We start from the raw sequence: 19,977 nt of genomic DNA, 5'->3' as shown, positions 1-19,977 counted from the left end.
TGGTAGAGTTGCTTGTCATTCAAGACACCAAGTATATCAATTCGAGGTTGAATAGTGCTATCATTTTGTGATTATAATTTATTGCGAGTCTAATTTCTTTCCCATTTTTTTTTCGTTGGCTCTCCCGTTTAATTACCTACTTTTCCTTCTGTTGTTAAAATAAGGTATAATATATTTATACAACCCTATAAAAAGTAATTTGCCAATTTCCAATCCTACAAAGACAGAGACTGAGCAAACGATAACGCTGTTCTTTTGTCTATATATATATATATTTTACAACTATGGGGTCATGTTGTAGTTGCTTGAAAGATTCTTCAGACGAGGCCAGTGTCTCACCAATTGCCGAGAATGAAAGAGAAGCGGTGACTTTATTACTAGGATACTTGGAAGATAAAGACCAGTTGGATTTCTACTCAGGCGGTCCGTTGAAAGCATTGACAACTTTGGTTTATTCAGATAATTTGAATTTGCAAAGGAGTGCTGCTTTGGCGTTTGCAGAAATTACTGAAAAATATGTTCGCCAAGTCTCCCGAGAAGTGTTAGAACCTATCTTAATACTGTTACAAAGCCAAGACCCACAGATTCAAGTAGCCGCCTGTGCAGCCCTGGGTAATTTGGCCGTAAATAATGAAAACAAATTGTTGATAGTGGAAATGGGTGGCTTGGAACCATTAATAAATCAAATGATGGGTGATAATGTAGAGGTTCAATGCAATGCCGTTGGATGCATAACCAATTTGGCCACAAGAGATGACAATAAACACAAGATTGCCACTTCCGGTGCTTTAATCCCATTGACTAAATTGGCTAAATCTAAACACATTAGAGTTCAAAGAAATGCTACAGGTGCATTACTGAATATGACACATTCTGAGGAAAACAGAAAAGAATTAGTTAATGCTGGTGCCGTACCTGTGTTAGTATCTTTACTTTCATCTACTGATCCTGATGTTCAGTATTATTGTACAACTGCTTTATCGAATATAGCAGTAGACGAGTCCAATCGCAAGAAACTGGCTCAAACTGAGCCAAGATTAGTTTCGAAGTTGGTGGGTCTGATGGATTCCCCATCTTCTAGAGTAAAATGTCAAGCTACTTTGGCATTGAGAAACCTAGCATCAGATACAAGTTATCAATTAGAAATTGTAAGGGCTGGTGGTCTACCTCATTTGGTGAAATTGATTCAGAGTGATTCTATACCACTAGTTTTAGCTAGTGTAGCATGCATCAGAAATATCTCTATTCACCCATTGAATGAAGGTTTGATTGTAGATGCCGGTTTCTTGAAACCATTAGTGAAATTACTAGATTACAAAGACTCAGAAGAAATCCAATGTCATGCCGTATCTACGTTGAGAAATTTGGCAGCATCATCTGAAAAAAATAGAAAAGAGTTTTTCGAAAGTGGGGCCGTAGAAAAATGCAAAGAATTAGCTTTAGATTCGCCTGTTAGTGTCCAAAGTGAAATTTCCGCATGTTTTGCAATTTTGGCTTTAGCAGACGTCTCCAAATTGGACCTATTAGAAGCAAACATTCTAGATGCTTTGATTCCAATGACCTTTTCTCAAAATCAAGAGGTGTCCGGTAATGCAGCAGCTGCTTTGGCAAATCTGTGCTCGAGGGTAAACAATTATACAAAAATCATTGAAGCATGGGACCGTCCGAATGAAGGTATTCGTGGATTTTTGATAAGATTTTTGAAAAGTGATTATGCTACGTTTGAACACATTGCGCTATGGACAATTTTACAGTTGCTAGAGAGTCATAACGATAAAGTTGAAGATTTGGTCAAGAATGATGGTGATATTATTAATGGAGTAAGAAAAATGGCAGATGCGACTTTTGAACGTCTACAAAGATCAGGTATCGATGTTAAGAATCCAGGGAATAATATGAACACAAATTCAAATGACAACAGCAGTAACAACAACGACACAGGTTCGGAGCATCAACCTGCAGAGGACGCAAGCTTAGAACTGTACAATATTACTCAACAAATTTTACAATTTTTACATTGATTTTCTTCTACGATAATTGGACTAGGCATTATAATTTTTCCAAAACTTTCTTCTAACTGATTTTTTTGATCCCTTCTCTATCTCTCTCTCTCTCTCTCTCTCTCTCTCACTCATTTTCTCTCATTTTCTCCCTTCTCTAAACTTTTTTTTTTTACACCACTTTACTCTACCTACTTTACTCTATTTTAATTTCAATCAACTTTTTTATTCTATTTTTATTTGTAAAGGAAAAAAAACAAACTCGGAACAAAAGATATCTTTTCTTTTACCTTATGATGACAGGTACTTCTTATTTTAGTTCCGCCTCGAATGATTGAAATACTCGAAAATGCCTACCAACCGGTGGATTATGTTGTTATAGATATCGTTGAGTAGTAATCATAATGAAGTACTTTTCAAAAGAGGAGAAAAAAAAGGAGAAAAAAGAGGTAAAATATGTAAGCAAACCGTAAGTAAGATCTGTATCCTTGTTTTTCAGGCTATATTGTAATAAAAAACCAATCAACAATAATCCTTTTTGTCGTCAAATGCCAACCTAGAAAAAAATATATATATGAATACTCATTCAAAGTGCAGAGTACCGAAAAAAATAGGTCTTACCCGGATTCGAACCGGGGTTGTCCGGATCAAAACCGAAAGTGATAACCACTACACTATAAAACCTAGTAATTATTGATGATGGAAGTATCTCAAGTTTCCATACCACATGTTTATCTGAATCTACCACCGCGCAATTAAAACGTACCCGGTATTGGAATAGGTGTCTTCAGACACAAATTAATTCATGTATGATAAAATATCTGAAGAAGGAATAATAATATCAACACTATTACTATTTATAAACATTGTTTTATCATGATACAAATAACCAAATCTGGTAATTAGTGAAGACATGATTAAACATCTATTAATTGATCAGAAATTAAGATATAAGAGGACGAGTTATGCATGATAACTTATTGTCCATATTCTGAATTATGTCTGAACCATCAAGTTTTGTATAACTAATCAGCATGTGTTTTGTACCTCTCTTATATAATAGTAAGAAAGAACTGCTTATTCTTAATTATTACAACTTACTAAACTAACTAATTATCAACACTTAAGATAAATCAATATCAGTCATACAAGAGGTTTGTACCACATTAGCAATTCCATTCTAGAACGTGGTCCTTGCTTAAATGAAGCACCCGAAATATATAAATACACGCACAATTAGATTAGATCCGAGATCACTGCGCTTCCACCCTTTAGTAGATTCAGATCTTGTATAGAATATATAAGATAAGTATGACCCCATGAACAAAGTTATAGTAATTACAGCAACAAGTTACTTCCTTGAGATTTCAGGATCGCTAGAACGTCCTGGTATTACTAACCAGTAAAACAACAACCGGTAGCGTTAAAGGTTACTAATTGTTGCACCCAACCACGATCCCCAAACCTAGTTACATCCCATCTGTGGTGAGCTTCTTGAACCAGATCCCTGGAGGAGGCATCTACCCAGAGCTACCCTTAGAATGTCTTTCTATCTTCCCGATCCAACCTTCCTTGACCTTCAGATGTAAGAATAATCCACACAAGTTTAAAAACTTTATCTCTGGAATTATGTTAAATATGTGCTTGATCCACTGGCCAAATGAAGCCAGTCGTAGTGTATATTGTAAACGACACTTATTGAACCAAGCTGCTCAATGTGCGGGCGACTTTATCTTACAACATGATGTACTTGATGTAACATTTGACACCTTCATACAAGGTCTGTATAATTATTTTTACGAGCCACCTGGCGTCAAAAAATTCTTCAACGCTATCATCGCAGCGCCAACTCGTGCCCACGAAGATCGCTACTCTGACTACGAGCCAGAAGATAATACATTACACTAGAACAAACATGTCCATGCAGTGCGAACAAATAGATCGTTCAACAAACCCGCCGCGAATCATCACAACAGGAGAAAGAATAACTCGTCTAGAGGAGAATGTGTAAAAGACAGTCTATGCTCTTATTGTAAGAGAGAAGGACACCGCCTAAACGAATGTAAAGTACGTAAAGCGAGTTCTAACTGACCTTGAACCCGAGCCAAAAGACCAACCAACCTTTCCTGACAGATGCCAACCCATCGTACACTATATCACTATCCCTGAGATGGATAACACTGCCGAAAAATAACTAAAAAACAAAGTAAAAAGATAACAAACTTGTTTGAGAGTATGCACCCATGTCGTTTACTCGAAAAGATGTCGTCGATCGTCTGAAGCTCGAAGCCTACGGCGTCCCGCCCCGCGGTTCAAAGGAATAATATCCACTGAATCTGCCTCGAGATCAGAAGCTGTTACACTCGAAATTTGAAGCCGACGACTTGCAAGCCACTATAACCGCCTATGTGATCGATGATATGGACCACCGACTACACCGAACAGAACACCCGTTTTTTTTGTGAAGGTCAAATTAAACCATCCAGGAAACATTAATTATGTTAAAATTAAATATCTGGTCTTAATAGATCTTTAATGTCATCTTCAACAACCACCAGCGTTGATTATTCGTCTATGATTCGATTTTATATCATATCATATATGGATAAAAAATGCAAAATTGAAATCAGTTATTCCAATGTTAATGAATAAATATATATCCTTAATCGCCTTTTTAAATAGTTGTCCAATCGCTCCTTCCAACTAACAGGAATAGTCCGGGCTACCTTTATATATTCTATTCACTTCGTAACTGCTGCGCATGCTACTATATGAATATTCTTTGTTGAATTGCTGTCATCTAGGCCTGATTTCTCGGGTAACTATCCCCGGAGCAGTGGAAGCAAAAAAAGGGTGAGTACCGAGATATTATACTCAAATCAAGCATTACTGAGKCAAGGCTTTAGTGGGTTTCTCACTTTGGTTCCTTTCGATAGATATTTGAAGGTAGTTCTAAAGTATAGTTTTTAAACAGTTTGTAAAACAACGGTTAAAGTAGAACTATTTGATAGGTCATATTAAAGATAAGCTAAATAGTAAGAATGAGGTATGTTTGATAAGATGTGTATACATAACTGGCTTTGAAAAAGCATGAGATTGAACCATAATTACTAACAGAAGAGACGTCAATAACTTGGCACCACTTTAAACGCAAACAGTAGCTCTAAGAGAAGGATTGAGACAGATGTAATGAAACTTTTGATGAGTGATCATGAGGTAGATTTAGTCAATGATAGCATGCAGGAGTTCCATGTGAAGTTCTTGGGTCCTAAGGACACACCATATGAAAATGGTGTATGGAGACTACATGTTGAGTTGCCCGATAACTATCCATATAAGTCCCCAAGCATAGGGTTTGTTAACAAGATATTTCATCCAAACATCGACATCGCATCGGGATCGATATGTTTGGACGTGATTAATTCTACATGGTCGCCTTTATACGATTTGATAAATATTGTGGAGTGGATGATACCGGGTTTATTAAAGGAACCCAACGGGAGCGATCCCTTGAATAACGAAGCTGCCACACTACAGTTACGAGATAAAAAACTGTATGAGGAAAAGATCAAAGAATATATAGATAAGTATGCCACAAGAGAAAAATACGAGCAGATGTTCGGTGAAGACGATGGAAATGGTGATACCGATGGCGACGGGGACGCACAGAATGACACTGATTCGGATGATGACATGGAGGACACTGGGATGTCCAGTGGTGACGACAGCGTCGACGAGTTAAGTGAAGACTTAAGTGACATCGATGTCAGTGATGACGAGGACGAGGACGTGGACGTCTAGAATGCATAAGAATGTAAATGCTATATATATATATATACAAATCCAGAAGAATACCACAAGTACAACTATAAATAGAAACAATACCAACGACGCTCTATATACATCAGTAACATCGCCAGCATCCTACGATGTAAGTGTCACTGGGGTTCCTGAAGCCATCTGCTCCCATAGCCTGTCATCCAGGGGAAGGGGTCGTAGCGACAATACTACACCATGCTAGTAATAGTGTTTTGTATCTTAATAAGCTCCTTTACTCTTTTCCGCACCTCCCCTCTTTGCCTATATTACGGCATCTTCTTTCCCCGCGTTACCGTGGGGTGGGCAAATAAGGTTTGTTCAAGGGGCTGTTGCAACTGTTATGGTCGTCGAGACAAATGGCACCAACAAACAGGGAACCAGGGAAGGCTTCCCAGTTTCCTCCGAAGGGAATGTGGCTAAGGTATATAAAGCATTGGGCTTTTAGACCTTTCTCCACCTTCATAACTTGCTAATGTGGTTAAGAGCAACAAGCTTATATTGGAATATAAATAAACTTAAAAAACACAATGTACAACGTTCCTGATAATGTCAAAGGTGCAGTCGAATTCGATCCGTGGTTGAAACCCTTTGCGGATGTGCTATCCGAGAGAAGATACCTGGCCGACAAGTGGTCTTACGATATCACTCATGCCACGCCCGATGGTTCGTACCAGTCGCTGAGTAAATTTTCTAGAGATTCATATAAGTCGTATGGGTTGCATGCCAACCCAGATACCAAGGAGATTACTTACAAAGAATGGGCACCCAATGCTCAACGTGCATATTTAGTGGGGGAGTTTAACAACTGGAATACTACATCTCATGAGCTCAAGGACAAGGACGAGTTCGGAAATTTCACCATCACTATCCCTCCCCTATCGAATGGTGACTTTGCCATTCCTCATGACTCTAAGATTAAAGTGATGTTTGTTTTGCCGGATGGTTCTGAGATCTTCCGTTTACCTGCATGGATTACAAGAGCCACTCAACCTTCTAAGGAAACTTCCAAACAATTCGGACCTGTTTATGAAGGAAGATTTTGGAACCCACAAACCTCTTACAATTTTGTTAATCCAAGGCCAAAGTTTAACGGATCTGTAGACTCTTTAAGAATCTACGAAGCGCATGTAGGTATTTCAAGTCCTGAGCCAAAGGTCACTACATATAAGGAATTTACTGAAAAGGTTTTGCCCAGGATTAAATACCTCGGTTATGATGCCATTCAATTGATGGCTATTATGGAACATGCCTACTATGCATCATTTGGTTACCAAGTGACTAATTTCTTTGCGGCAAGCTCTCGTTTTGGTACCCCTGAAGAGTTGAAAGAGCTGGTCGATACCGCACATGGAATGGGTATCATAGTCTTATTGGACGTTGTTCATAGTCACGCTTCTAAAAATGTAGAAGATGGGCTGAATATGTTCGATGGCTCCGATCATCAATATTTCCATTCTGTAAGTTCCGGTAGAGGTGAACATCCATTATGGGATTCTCGTCTTTTTAACTACGGTAAATTTGAAGTACAACGATTTCTATTGGCAAATCTGGCTTTTTATGTCGACGTTTATCAGTTTGATGGTTTTAGATTCGACGGTGTCACTTCCATGCTATATGTTCATCATGGTGTTGGTGAAGGCGGTTCCTTTAGTGGTGACTACAACGAATACCTTTCTCGTGATAGATCTTCTGTCGACCATGAAGCTTTAGCTTATTTGATGTTAGCCAACGATTTAGTTCACGAATTACTGCCTCAGTCAGCTGTTACTATTGCGGAAGATGTGTCTGGTTACCCAACTCTCTGTCTACCCCGTTCCATTGGTGGTAGTGGTTTCGACTACAGATTGGCCATGGCTTTACCCGATATGTGGATTAAATTAATCAAGGAGAAAGCAGACGATGAATGGGAAATGGGCGGTATCGTTTACACTTTGACTAATAGACGTCATGGTGAAAAAGTCGTTGCCTATTGTGAATCTCACGATCAAGCTTTGGTTGGTGACAAGACCTTAGCATTTTGGTTGATGGATGCCTCAATGTATACCGATATGACTGTATTGAAGGAACCTACCATTATCATTGATCGTGGTATTGCCCTACACAAGATGATTAGGTTAATTACTCATTCATTGGGTGGTGAAGCTTATTTGAACTTCGAAGGTAACGAGTTTGGCCACCCAGAATGGTTGGATTTCCCCAATGCTAACAATGGCGACAGTTATAAGTACGCTCGGAGACAATTTAATTTGGCAGATGATCCTTTGTTACGCTACCAGAATTTGAATGAATTTGATAGATCAATGCAGTTATGTGAGAAAAAACATAAGTGGTTGAACACAGAACAAGCATATGTCTCATTAAAGAATGAAAAAGACAAAATGATTGTGTTTGAAAGAAATAATTTACTATTTATTTTCAACTTTCATCCCACAGACAGCTACAGTGATTATAGAGTTGGTGTTGAAAAAGCTGGTACTTATCACATCGTATTAAACTCGGATCGTGCTGAATTTGGCGGACATAACAGAATCAACGAAACTTCCGAATTCTTTACCACTGACTTGGAATGGAATAACAGGAGAAATTTTATTCAGGTATACATTCCTAGCAGAGTTTGTTTGGTTCTTGCTTTGAAAGAATGAACATTGACCACCCATTGCTAATTCTTTATGATTTAAGATCGGTAAAAAATCGTTCAGTGATTTTATCTTTTTTTTTGCTTCCTTCCTTTTCATATATAAATATGTACTCAAGCGTATGTAATAAAAAATAAACAAACCGACATTTGATATTCAAAATAATTCCTACAAGTAACAGTATGATCTTATGTACAAAGTATCATCACTGTTTTTTTCCTGAAAAAAAGATAGCCCTGTAGGGGGCTCGAACCCCTAACCTTATGATTAAGAGTCATACGCGCTACCGATTGCGCCAACAAGGCTAATTTGATGGAGAAATTCACCAAATTAGAAGACTTTATCGATCGAAAATAAACCTTTCAATCTTCTTATATCGTATGGGATTAATCAAAACGGCCTCATTGAAGCATTAATGTGACACACTTAATAACTGCTTAGTTTGGCATTATTTTCAGCTTAGACGTTGTTCTCTAGGCAACTAGTGGAGAGTTTATGGGTAGACCTACTCTGCGCACCTTAGCAGTGAGATGATTTTGGATGTAGCGGTATTGTTCCGTATAATTAATGGTCCGGCGAAGTGGATGATAGTTGTTTCTTATTACAGCAATGATGACCTGCAAATATTAAAAAGTGATTCTAGTTGTCTCCTTGCAATTTATCCATTGGTATCATATGTTCAAAAAACCTTTCGTTGTCCTCGTATGTCCGTTCGTATAGTCTTTTTAGTTTCGTACGTTACTAAATGTAACCCATAAGACCCGTTTTAAATGCACCATATGGCAATTGAATTGAATCTATGTGCACTTCAAACAATACAAGAAATGGGACAGCCTGGAATATCTTCAATCGAGGTTTCAAATGGAATAAAGTGTAAAGAGTTGACTGCAAGAAGGCAAATTTAGATTCAATTGCCTATATGAAAACGAAAAAAGAAACGGTAACTCTCTTTAATCTAGAAGATTCAAGTACTGTACAGGGCAAGGCAACAAGGTGTTCAAAGCTTTAACTTAGAGTCTATACCTGAACTACGTTATTAAGAAGGCGTATGTTTCTCAAAGACAGGAAAGGCAAGTTGGGATTGTTCTTGTCAGCTTCTCAAACCGTTTTTATTTACAGTATCATGCCAAAAAAAGCTCTAGTCTAAAAACAAAGTCAGGATATCAATACCTTTCTTTTAAACTCTTTATCGTGCCCGTGATACGTAGCGAAAGCATTCTCGTGCCGCTTATGTATATCGGGACAGCTATATGGGTAAGGACATTGAATTAAAAAAAGGATTAGTGCATTGGTTGAATGTTTGCCAAAATTTTCAGTCCACCCTAAGTAAGCCCTTTATGTGTTTAATGGATGTACTTATCTTTTTATTCGGACGTTATTAGTCTCTTAAGTGCACCTTGGGCAGCTGTCGCCTAAGCCTGAAACCTCTCGAAGACAAACTGAAGAATAATAAGCTTTCTCTTGATTTGATAATGTACCAATTGAATGCAATGAGCAGAATTGTTTTTTAGCTTCCCATTATAGAATAAACTACACCTATCTCAAAGATGCATGGTGCACGGGTAACGTATACCCGTTACTGGAAATCGCTTCCAAAAGTTATGAAAAAAAGTCTGCAATGAATAATATAATCGTATAGGAACGGGCAACAAATGGGAAACAAGTGCGAACAGAAGTTACGTCGTGCGGGATGGCCATTTGCAAGTAGGTAGTTGTTCTTATTTTAAATGCATGAATGCATACGAAGCCATGCGATAGCATATTGTAAGAATAGACTGCTGCAACTCTCAAACGTAGGAGGATTTTTTCCATTTGCTTCAAGCTACCCATGTGGCAAATAAATATCAGAAGTGGCGAAAATGGATTCGTCGCAAGATAGGTGATTCGGCAGCTAATGTATGTAAAATAGTGTTCGACTGTCTGTATTGTTTAACTCAACAGTGAAAACAAAGCACATTTTTATCCAGTTAGTAATGCAAGACTTCTGAACGAGTGCGTCATGGCACGAGTCGGAAAGAATCAAATCGTCTATCATATATTTATTCACATATGACATTATATTTAATTGATTATATATTCTTATCATTGTAATAATTAATCTGGCACTATCAGGGGCAGTGAAAGATAAACGTCTCTTCTAAACTAGCTTCGCACTAGGTACTGCTTACCTTTTAGCTAAGCGAAACGAAAAAAACGCATAAAGGAAAAAGCTTTCATCTCAAGATGGGCTTTGAAACTACACACACACACACACACACTAATCTCTCTGAGCAGCCAGAATTTATCATTCCTATAAGTACACATCGTAAAGAAGCAAGTTAACATACATAAGGCTACTGCATCTGTAAACGCTATCGCTATTCTGTAATTTCTTTCTCTCCTTCATTTTCTATATCGTCATCATTTGAAACCTCTGGTTTAATGTCATCAATCGTGGTTTCGTTAATCGGTGCCGCAGCCCCATCTTGGATATCGCTGGATGCGGGTGTTTGATCGCGTGAGGATAGATGGGACGATGTTGCGCTAGCTTCCTTTTCAATACTCTTCTTATCAAGAATCAATTGCTGTAACTGCCTCTCGATTTCTGAGTCATCTACGAATTTGTTGAAAATACCCAAGATTTTCAAAAACGTTTCGTTACTTGTCTTTCCCGTCTTCAGAAAGTGTAAGTAAACGTTCGATATTATTGTTAATATGGACGAAATGGGGATTTTCTGATCTTGTTGTGTTTCACTCGAGTTCAATAGTGGTAATAATCCGCCCTCGATTAACTCTTCCACGGATTCCATCTCATCAGACGGTACCTCGATCTTGTTGATAAGAGTATTTTGTAGTGTTTCCACGGCGAATTCGCTTACCTGCTTACATGGGTTGATGCACTGATGTGCCAAAGCTTGGATAATAGCAAATATCTCGTTTTTATTCAAATTATCATTATCTTCTAGCAAGTGTGATGTTAATGTAATAGATTTCAGTGACAAATCAATTGATTTTTTGTAAGGGTTCTCCTTATCCACTTTATGTCCACTCTCCGTCAACTTCTGGTATTCTTTTTCCCAATGGTTACCAACGGCTCCCATTGATGAGATTTCATCTAATAGTCCTAGTACCCACATAAAATTCTCATTTGTCAAAATATTTGTGTCCGTTTTTATGGATTCATTTAGATATTCAAAAACACTTTCACTTTGCTCTTTCATTGCTGTAACCTTCCTTAGAAATTTCCAAAAATTTTCGTGTCCTAATAGATACTCTCTATAAAACTCTGATTCAGTTAATGAAAATAACTTTTTCAAAAAATCTCTACCTTGATTAGTGGCAAAAAATTTCTGGGTGAAAATTTCGCTTTTCTTTAATAGTTCATCACTTATTAATTTGGATAAATATTCACTTTGATCCACACACAAAGAAATCAACAAAACTTTGTATGTCAGCATTCTACGAACAGTCCTTTTTGTGAGGCCCTTTGTATGAGAAAGCTGAAAAACCTTTTGTAGTATAAACTTTCCCAAATCCCTTTCTTGTTTGCAAAACAAAAACAATGCGATTGTCAATTCGACGATGAATAGAAGCTCTGCTTCAAAATATCTGGAATTATCAACGTTTTTCTCTGTCTTTGCAGACTCGAGTAGGGTCTTTATTAAATCTGCGGTCACATTCGATTCATTCCCAAAGACAGAAGCAGCGATGTTACTGGACTTGATGCATTCCATTGCTTTTTTAGAAGATTTGATTTCTTCTTCCGTCGGTTCTTCATCACCTTTTAAATATGAAGCGAAAGTTGATAGAAGACCCTTACTTTCTTTGCTCTTATTAATAGAAACTTCGGGAGATGGCTTGGGTAAGTTACCCAATTTTAGTCTTTTTTGCAAATCTGGGAAAATATCAGGAGGCAGAATCAAGTCTTCGAATAGCGTTAAAATAATATTGACAATGTTTGACCATAGCTTCTTAGAAAATATCTTGGGGTCTTTATTCCTACGGATTATACGGAAAAGCACTACTGTGTTTAGTTGACCCTTAAATGACCTACCAAATCTAACGGCATCTGTACTAACTGGAATCACAGTATTTGTGTCTTCAAATGTAATTTGTACTAATGGCATTGGACCGTACTCAAATGCTAGAGTCGAAAGTTCATCATCATGGCTTGAACTTACTAAAGTAGTTCCCTTAGCAATAGAGTTCAGTATATCATTAAAGAGGTCTTTGAAGTCAAAAAAGGCAGCAATAAATGAACATTTATCCAAACTTGTTATCATTCTGGTCGATATATGATCATCTGATGCAACTACGTAAATGTTGAATAGCGTACTCACAATGCTTGGTCCAACTTGTTTGAAAATTGTTCTATCAAAGTTCAAAAGCTCCAAAGGTGTCAGTTTATCCATAACTGACTGTGTGTCTTTTTTTATCTCAGTTATCACCGTAGTAGAAGAAATTAAGTTATTCCAAGCATCTTCAAACCACTTCTCGTTACCATGGTGCTCTTCTGGCATAACAATTTCCTTATCTCTGATTGAACAATAAATTCTATCCAGGTACCAAAATGGGAAATCTTTGTGATTACAGCATCCCCTTAAGTTACCGGAATAATCCTCGAATGACATATGTTCCTTCACTTGGGGGTTATGCAAGTCCGTGTTTAGCATAATGATGGAATAACTTAAAATAAAAACGGAATCAGCATCCGGTTGAACCGTAGATATGTCATCCTCAGCGTTGTCACTGATTTTGGATGGATCGTAGTTTTGGTTTTCACAGTATGTGGACGAAAAAGCCTCAATAATTCTTTCGATCTGTTGCGATTCACCAGGCAACCTAAATTTCGTCAACAAAATTCTAATAGCTTCATCAACCCTCAATCCGGCAAAATCAAATAAACGAATGTATTCGGTTAGCAAATTTATCTTATCTGGATGGCACAGCAGTAAACCTATCGTTTTCTTATTCATACGATTGTTGTTCTTGAAAAGAAACTCAGCAATATCTTTATCAGATTCAGAAGCAATAAAACCTTTTTTTATTAACATAGGAATACCATTTTTTGGTTTTTCGTTAAAAGCATTGGTACATTCAATAAACTCCGTTTTACGATCCCTTTTCTTTAAAATCTCCATTTCATTCTCTTGTCCGGCAAATTCTTCTCTGTCAATGTCCTTCATATGATCGAACATATCATCGACTAAAGACACTAAACCTTCGAGGCAAATAGGTGGAACACTCTCTGTGCTGGTCAAAGCTGATTCAGGTAAGGCAAGTTTAGTCAGCGCTTTTAGGAAGTTTATGGAAACATCTGCTCTATCAAGGTTACAGTCGAAATTGATGAAAGTGGCAGTGAAGAAAGATGGCGACCTAGTCCATAAAATAGAAATTTGCTCAATCAAAAGCTCTTTTATTATTGACGGTTTGTTCTTGTTTTCAAGGTTTGAACTGCTTGCAGAACCATCGTCCAAAAGAATGGAAAATATTCTTGTTAAGGTTAGCTCAATTTGCAATTGTAAATTATTGCCCAATATGACAACCAGTGTAGTAAATAACTGCAAAGTAGCCTGTAAGAGTGAAAGTTTCGTAGTGTTCTGGATAATAAACAAAATGCTTTTGAAAATAGGATCTGATATCAAAGTGAAAAGGCGGGGGTATAGCTGTAATCTGTCGCCCGATATTTCCAATGCTGTTTGGATTAACTCTAAACCAAAAATTCTAGTTGAATAAGAGTGTTTGAGCTCATTTTCTGGTGCAATCAACGATAATAGTAAGTTCAGATATTGCCTAGCCACCGGCAACCCATAGTTGTCATCTGCGTACGCTTGGATTTTGGAATTTGATCTGGTTGTTTTCTGTACAATTTCTAACTGTTCAATCTTATCTACGTTCTTCTCTAGATGCCCATGCGTTTCCTCATTGCCATCATCTTCGCTAATTGCTTCCTCGTCATGTATATCAGAGGCGATGGTATCTTTTTGAATTTCGGTTTCTTTGGATTGCACATTTGTACCAATCGTATCAGCTTTCAGTACGTCATTTGTGTAGCTTTCGTCATTAATGTATACCTGATTGGCATCGATGGGCTCAATAACCTTTAATTTCGCAAAAATCTTTACAGTCACAGAAATCATCGTTGATTGGGCTGCATTCCTGAGAACTTCGCTTCTTCTATTATTACAGGCCAGCGAAAGAATTGTTTGCAACACATCATATATAATTGAGTTTGATAATAAGTCCCCGTATGGTGAATCGACGATTGAGCGCAGCAAAAACACGACTTTCAGCAGAACAGAATCGTCAGAGAGTTGTTGAGAGCCTTCAAACCTGCAGTGTGTTAAAGCGTTCACAGTTGCCCTATGTGCTCCAATGTAGTTTTTGGATGATTCATTGATAATATTCAAAGTAAAGAATTTTTGTAAAGAATCAAGGGCCAAAGACGTGATGTAACCAGAGATAGAACTTGTGCTTACGATTAATAAAAATGGCTGTAAAATAGTCAGCGAGTCAATGTTATCTAGATTTTTCAGCTTATTTAACATGAGTCTTAATTGAATGAAGCCTGACAAAAATGGATCATTATGCTTGTTAGTGTTCAAATTGTTGAATGTGTGAGCCAAATAATCATCTTGGTTGCTAAATATTTCACTCCCCCCTCCCAATAAAGCAGCCACTCCAGATTGGGAGGTGAATTTGGAGTATTTCCTCATTGCTGTTGATAAATTAATGCATTCTTTGATTATAATAGTGACTGGATCTACCGTGGTGAGTCCCTTGCTATCCATGCTTTATTCTCCTTCCTTTTTCCTTTACAAGCAATTTCAAATATCAAGTTGACCAAGTATTACCGTTTGTTGTTTTCCAGTAAACAAGTATCTTTATTCAACGTATTTTGTTTAAATGATTTAATGCCAATAGGTGCTCTTTCGACACCTATTGTAGGCCCTCACAATGATCCGCGTAATATTTTTCAAGACGGGTAACTTCCTGAAATACTTTAACACAGTTTTACCTCTTATATAGTTAGTTACTTAACCTTTACTTCTTTAAATCAGTAATAGGATCTATGACGTGTTTGGGTATATGAAACTTTATGCATGATGGTTTGATAGTCTTTAGGGTGATGGGGTTTTTTTTTTTCGTTTCATTTGATCTTCTCTACCCAAACAAAAAAAAACTGTAATGGTTATTGGCTTACCGTTAATATGCGGGATAATCGGGATATTCCTGTGTTTTACTCTGTATTGAATGTACTTTGAATTTATGTTCAACCTCAGGCTCAAAGATCTCTTCCATTTTGTTTGGAAGCGGTCACTTAACCTCTTCAGAAAAACTAATGTGGAGTCACCATATTTATCACGTCTCTAGATACGACTATTAAAGAGAGATTGGTACTATACTAGAACACAAAAACGCACAGAGCGACCAATTGAACTATTAACATGGGTTGGTTTTGGGCTGATCAGAAAAGCCAAGCAAGAGTCCCCCTGGACCGCTGCTGCTGCTAGACAGTCCACTTGAGCGAACTCTAAATAGTAAACAACGAGAACCAAATGAATTCGATGATGGACAGTCTGTAAAATCCGTTTGGTTTTTTTTCAGTCTACTCTAAAAATAATTATTCCTCAAGATGCAAGTAATGAAGAAGCAAATCCTATTGTAGTGGTAATGTGCGGTGTCTGGGTGTATTTGACACATTTTGTTATATTAATGCGCCACAAATTGTCACACTTAAATTGAGCTCAGGAAGAGATAATAGCAGCCAGACGACGAAATTTATAAAAAATCAAGGAACATAGTATCTGTCAAATGGACAATTTCAGATATGTTCATAAACAATATAACAAAAGTGAAATAGGGAGCGACAGTAACGTAGATTCATCATTGCGTTCATCGTTTGGGAAAAATATTATTCTTTGTTTTGATGGAACAAGAGAAAATTTTGGGCCTCAGCCCTTCACTAATATTTTAAAGTTATACCGCCTTCTCGAAAACAGTGATGACTCTGAACAAGTTTGCTATTATCAACCTGGAATTGGTTCAGTTGGATTTGACGCTGTTGTTGATGTAAGAAGACGGTTAACTTTTTCGCATTTACAAAATTTATTGGATTCTATGTTTGCTTTTAGTTTAGACAACCACATATGTTCTGCATACCTTTTCTTGATGAAGTATTTTGAACCAGGAGATAAAATTTATATGTTCGGTTTTTCTAGAGGGGCTTTTATTGCTAGGGTACTTGCCGGAATGATTGAAAGGGTTGGCCTCTTGAAGAAAGGGTTGGAAGAAATGGTTAAAATGGCCTGGCAAATTTATGAGAGATGGGAATACGACTCACAGCCAAATCAACTACAATACACAGGGACTTTGGCCGAAGAGTTTAAGAAGACATTCTCAAGGGACTATGAGGTGAAGATATATTTCCAGGGTTTGTTTGATTCGGTAAACTCAGTGGGAATATTAAGGGACCGTTTGTTTCCTTGTACCCAAAGAAGCAATATTGTGGAACATGTTCGTCATTGTGTATCCCTAGATGAAAGACGTGGAAAATTTAAACAGTTGTGTTTCACGCCGATGCCTTACATTCCAAAACTACTCTCATTGACATACGTTACAAACTTATCTGACCAGTGCTCACCAATGCCATTCTCAGATTCATCGAAGCAGGTTTTGGCCCAAGAAAATCCTTTGATCAAATACACTGTAAAAAGCAGTTCGCATTCCATTAACGAAATATCACCACTCTCTCCAAATAATCATGGGAAGGTACTATCGAGTAAAAGTGAGGAAACTACAGAGCTCTTGCTGGACTTAAATACGTTTCTAGAAAACAATTCATATTCAAGAGATACTGGGTGTTCAACTAGAGGTATTGAGGCTATTTTCCAACTTCGATCTAACCAAGGTAGTGGAACCTCGAGCAGAATGACTATGACACCAGACCTGGTAGAAAAATGGTTCCCAGGTGACCACTCTGATGTTGGCGGAGGTTGGGCCCCTGATTGTGAGACAGAAGAAAATTTATCTAACTTACCACTACGGTGGATCTTAGCGGAAGCAATCAAATTTGGAGTCAAGTTCAAACCTGGTTCGATACATGAGTATGCCGCTAAACATACTTCAATTGGATCTCTGTTTGCGGACGCTCATGACTATCTTGATTTCGGTTCACCGAGGAAAGGTTCTAGGTCAAATGTGATGGACGATAATTATGAGACTCATCATGAGGAGTTTGATAGGATTAAGAAAATGGAAGATTCTCTGAACCAAATAAAAGAGACTCGACTGAGTTTAAAAGATGAGGAAGAAAAAATAAAGGATGCCTTTACCCTCAAATGCGGACATGCGAATAGGTTTATAAGGGTGGTATGGTGGATATTAGAGATGCTTCCCATTGGAATAAGGATGGAGAATAAACAAGGGAAATGGCAAAACTTTCATGTGCCCAATCTTGGGAGATCTCGTTATGTACCAGAGTACGTTAGTTTGCATTGGTCAGTCTACTGGAGAATTAAACTTGATCGTGAGTACAGACCAAATAATTTGCCCGAATATGTCAGGCAACTATTCCAAGATTTTGAGGGTATTGATTTAAAAACTAATAAAATTATAGATAAATATAATGGCCAAGTTCGAGGTGAGGAGACTAGGATCGACGAAGGACCTCCCGATGATGAAGAATCGCAGCTCCGCTTGGGACAAAAAGCGAGCTATTTTGCTACCATATCCAACGCAAGGTTATTCGACACCAAATATTCCCATTTAAAAAAGAAATTTTTGGACTGGGCTGGCAGTTCTTGGGGCGAAATTCCAGATGATTTAGAAATACACTTGAAACATGACGTATCCTTATAATATAAAATAAACCTAAGTTTGAGAGGCGACTTTTAAAAATTTACTATATATACATATACATATATAAATAATACGTTAGCTTTTTAGACGACTTTTCTTCAGTTTATACAACATATGAAACCCTTGACTGTGCAGTAAATTACTGGGGAAAGAAAGAAAAAAGGATGAAGCGGTAAAAAAAGGTGGGGGAGATAAATAGTTTTGTTAATTATAAATACATGCAGATAAATAAAGGAATATCAAATATAATGAATAGAAAAAAATAGTGAGACAAAAAAGTAGTAATAAATAGGCCAAATTCTTCTTTATTTCCTCTTTCTTTTCTTATCCCTTTTGTTTTCTCCATACTGTATAAGAATATATTCTTAAAAAGAAAATCAACAAGGAATACAGCAATAGTGATTCTCGTTTCCTGTTTGGTGTTTTTTTTATTCTGGGATTGTGTGTTGTTTTTGTTTTTTTGTAATTTCAAAATTAGTAGATTTGTTTATATAGTTCTCATTCAAATCATAATGAAGAATAGTAAGTGAAAAATCAAAATAAGGGCGAAACAAATAGACAATAAAGAGGTAGTTTCGAAAGGTAAAAAAAACTTAACCAACAATTACCTTTTCACCTTCAAATTCGTAGGAAGGAATTTCCAGATTCAAAGGAGCAGGACCCTTTCTGATTCTACCAGAAATATCATAATGTGAACCGTGACAAGGACAGAACCAACCACCGAAATCACCAGCTTCACCAATTGGAACACAACCCAAATGAGTACAGATACCCAGCATGATCAACCATTGAGGGTCTTTGACTCTGTCAGCATCAGTCTGTGGGTCCTTCAAAGCGGACATTTCCACACTGTTAGCCTCTTGGATTTCATGAGGAGTTCTGTGTCTAATGAACACGGGCTTACCTTGCCATTTGACGACGACATTTTTACCTAATGGAATGGCGGCCAAGTTGACTTCAACTTTGGCCATAGCTAGAACATCGGCTGTGGCAGTCATGGATGAAATAAATGTTTCAACAGTCGACTTGGCACCAGCAGAAGACAAGAGACCCATAGCACCGACCATGAAATAAGCGTAAGAACGGCCCTTATCAGGGTCGTTGTTCTCTTTCAGAACGTCATCAAAGTTGGGCGTTCTATATGTAGATTTGTTAGCCACCAAAGATTGAGAGATCAATCTTTTAGAAGTCAAAGACATTGGCTTGAAGCAGGATTTGACAGACGATCTTATTCCTAACATTGTTTTGATTTTTGTTTGTTCGTTATTGCTTCTTCGGTTTTCCTTAAATAACTTTAGTGCAGTATAACTTTGCAAATATTAAATATCTTAGTTTTAAAAAGACGATGTACTAGTAAGTAGCAGAGAGTTACAAAGCAAACCAGTGTAACACTCGATGTTCAAAAGCCGACTAATCAATATCGTCCTTGTAGGTCTTTTTTTTCAGTCCTTATAAGGGAGCCTCCGCGCTGCCGCACGTGACCCAAGACCGATAAAAGGCGCAAAACGCTGATTGGTCCGTTCTAGAGCGCCTAAAAAACGATGGATGGTTGACCAAAACTAGAAGAATAGCAAACAACAGAAATTTTAGCGAGGAAGACACTAGACACAAAATGAATACGACAAGAAGAGGAGTTTATTGGAAGGGAACAATTGGGTACGGTGTGCCATCGTAGGTTTTTC

General features: G+C 37.5%; 6 protein-coding genes and 2 non-coding genes across 8 annotated transcripts; 4 read left to right on the top strand and 4 right to left on the bottom strand.

Annotated features, from left to right (window-relative positions):
• Positions 1–284: 284 nt before the first annotated feature.
• On the top strand, positions 285–2,021 carry VAC8 (protein anchor VAC8; the record flags this gene model as incomplete). The annotated part of the gene is made up of 1 exon (XM_018364572.1): positions 285–2,021. The coding sequence occupies one exon, from the start codon at positions 285–287 to the stop codon at positions 2,019–2,021; it is 1,737 nt and encodes a 578-aa protein (XP_018222644.1).
• A 591-nt stretch (positions 2,022–2,612) lies between these two features.
• Positions 2,613–2,684, bottom strand: DI49_1374. Its single transcript has one exon. It is a non-coding gene; the product is annotated as a tRNA-Gln (tRNA).
• Positions 2,685–5,189: 2,505 nt separating this feature from the next.
• On the top strand, positions 5,190–5,801 carry UBC8 (E2 ubiquitin-conjugating protein UBC8; the record flags this gene model as incomplete). The annotated part of the gene is made up of 1 exon (XM_018364571.1): positions 5,190–5,801. The coding sequence occupies one exon, from the start codon at positions 5,190–5,192 to the stop codon at positions 5,799–5,801; it is 612 nt and encodes a 203-aa protein (XP_018222643.1).
• A 545-nt stretch (positions 5,802–6,346) lies between these two features.
• GLC3 (1,4-alpha-glucan branching enzyme) lies at positions 6,347–8,461 on the top strand (the record flags this gene model as incomplete). Its single annotated transcript, XM_018364570.1, has 1 exon — positions 6,347–8,461. The coding sequence occupies one exon, from the start codon at positions 6,347–6,349 to the stop codon at positions 8,459–8,461; it is 2,115 nt and encodes a 704-aa protein (XP_018222642.1).
• A 226-nt stretch (positions 8,462–8,687) lies between these two features.
• On the bottom strand, positions 8,688–8,760 carry DI49_1371. Its single transcript has one exon. It is a non-coding gene; the product is annotated as a tRNA-Lys (tRNA).
• A 2,052-nt stretch (positions 8,761–10,812) lies between these two features.
• On the bottom strand, positions 10,813–15,225 carry GEA2 (Arf family guanine nucleotide exchange factor GEA2; the record flags this gene model as incomplete). The annotated part of the gene is made up of 1 exon (XM_018364569.1): positions 10,813–15,225. One exon carries the CDS (start codon positions 15,223–15,225, stop codon positions 10,813–10,815), a length of 4,413 nt encoding a protein of 1,470 aa, XP_018222641.1.
• A 1,024-nt stretch (positions 15,226–16,249) lies between these two features.
• On the top strand, positions 16,250–18,295 carry DI49_1369 (uncharacterized protein; the record flags this gene model as incomplete). Its single annotated transcript, XM_018364568.1, has 1 exon — positions 16,250–18,295. One exon carries the CDS (start codon positions 16,250–16,252, stop codon positions 18,293–18,295), a length of 2,046 nt encoding a protein of 681 aa, XP_018222640.1.
• A 593-nt stretch (positions 18,296–18,888) lies between these two features.
• RIP1 (ubiquinol--cytochrome-c reductase catalytic subunit RIP1) lies at positions 18,889–19,536 on the bottom strand (the record flags this gene model as incomplete). The annotated part of the gene is made up of 1 exon (XM_018364567.1): positions 18,889–19,536. The coding sequence occupies one exon, from the start codon at positions 19,534–19,536 to the stop codon at positions 18,889–18,891; it is 648 nt and encodes a 215-aa protein (XP_018222639.1).
• Between the last annotated feature and the right edge of the window lie 441 nt (positions 19,537–19,977).

Source organism: Saccharomyces eubayanus, chromosome V, assembly GCF_001298625.1.
Source record: "Saccharomyces eubayanus strain FM1318 chromosome V, whole genome shotgun sequence".
Classification (NCBI taxonomy): Eukaryota; Fungi; Ascomycota; class Saccharomycetes; order Saccharomycetales; family Saccharomycetaceae; genus Saccharomyces; species Saccharomyces eubayanus.
The sequence above is the reverse complement of the archived record's forward strand: the minus strand, read 5'-3'. Positions and strand labels throughout refer to the sequence as shown.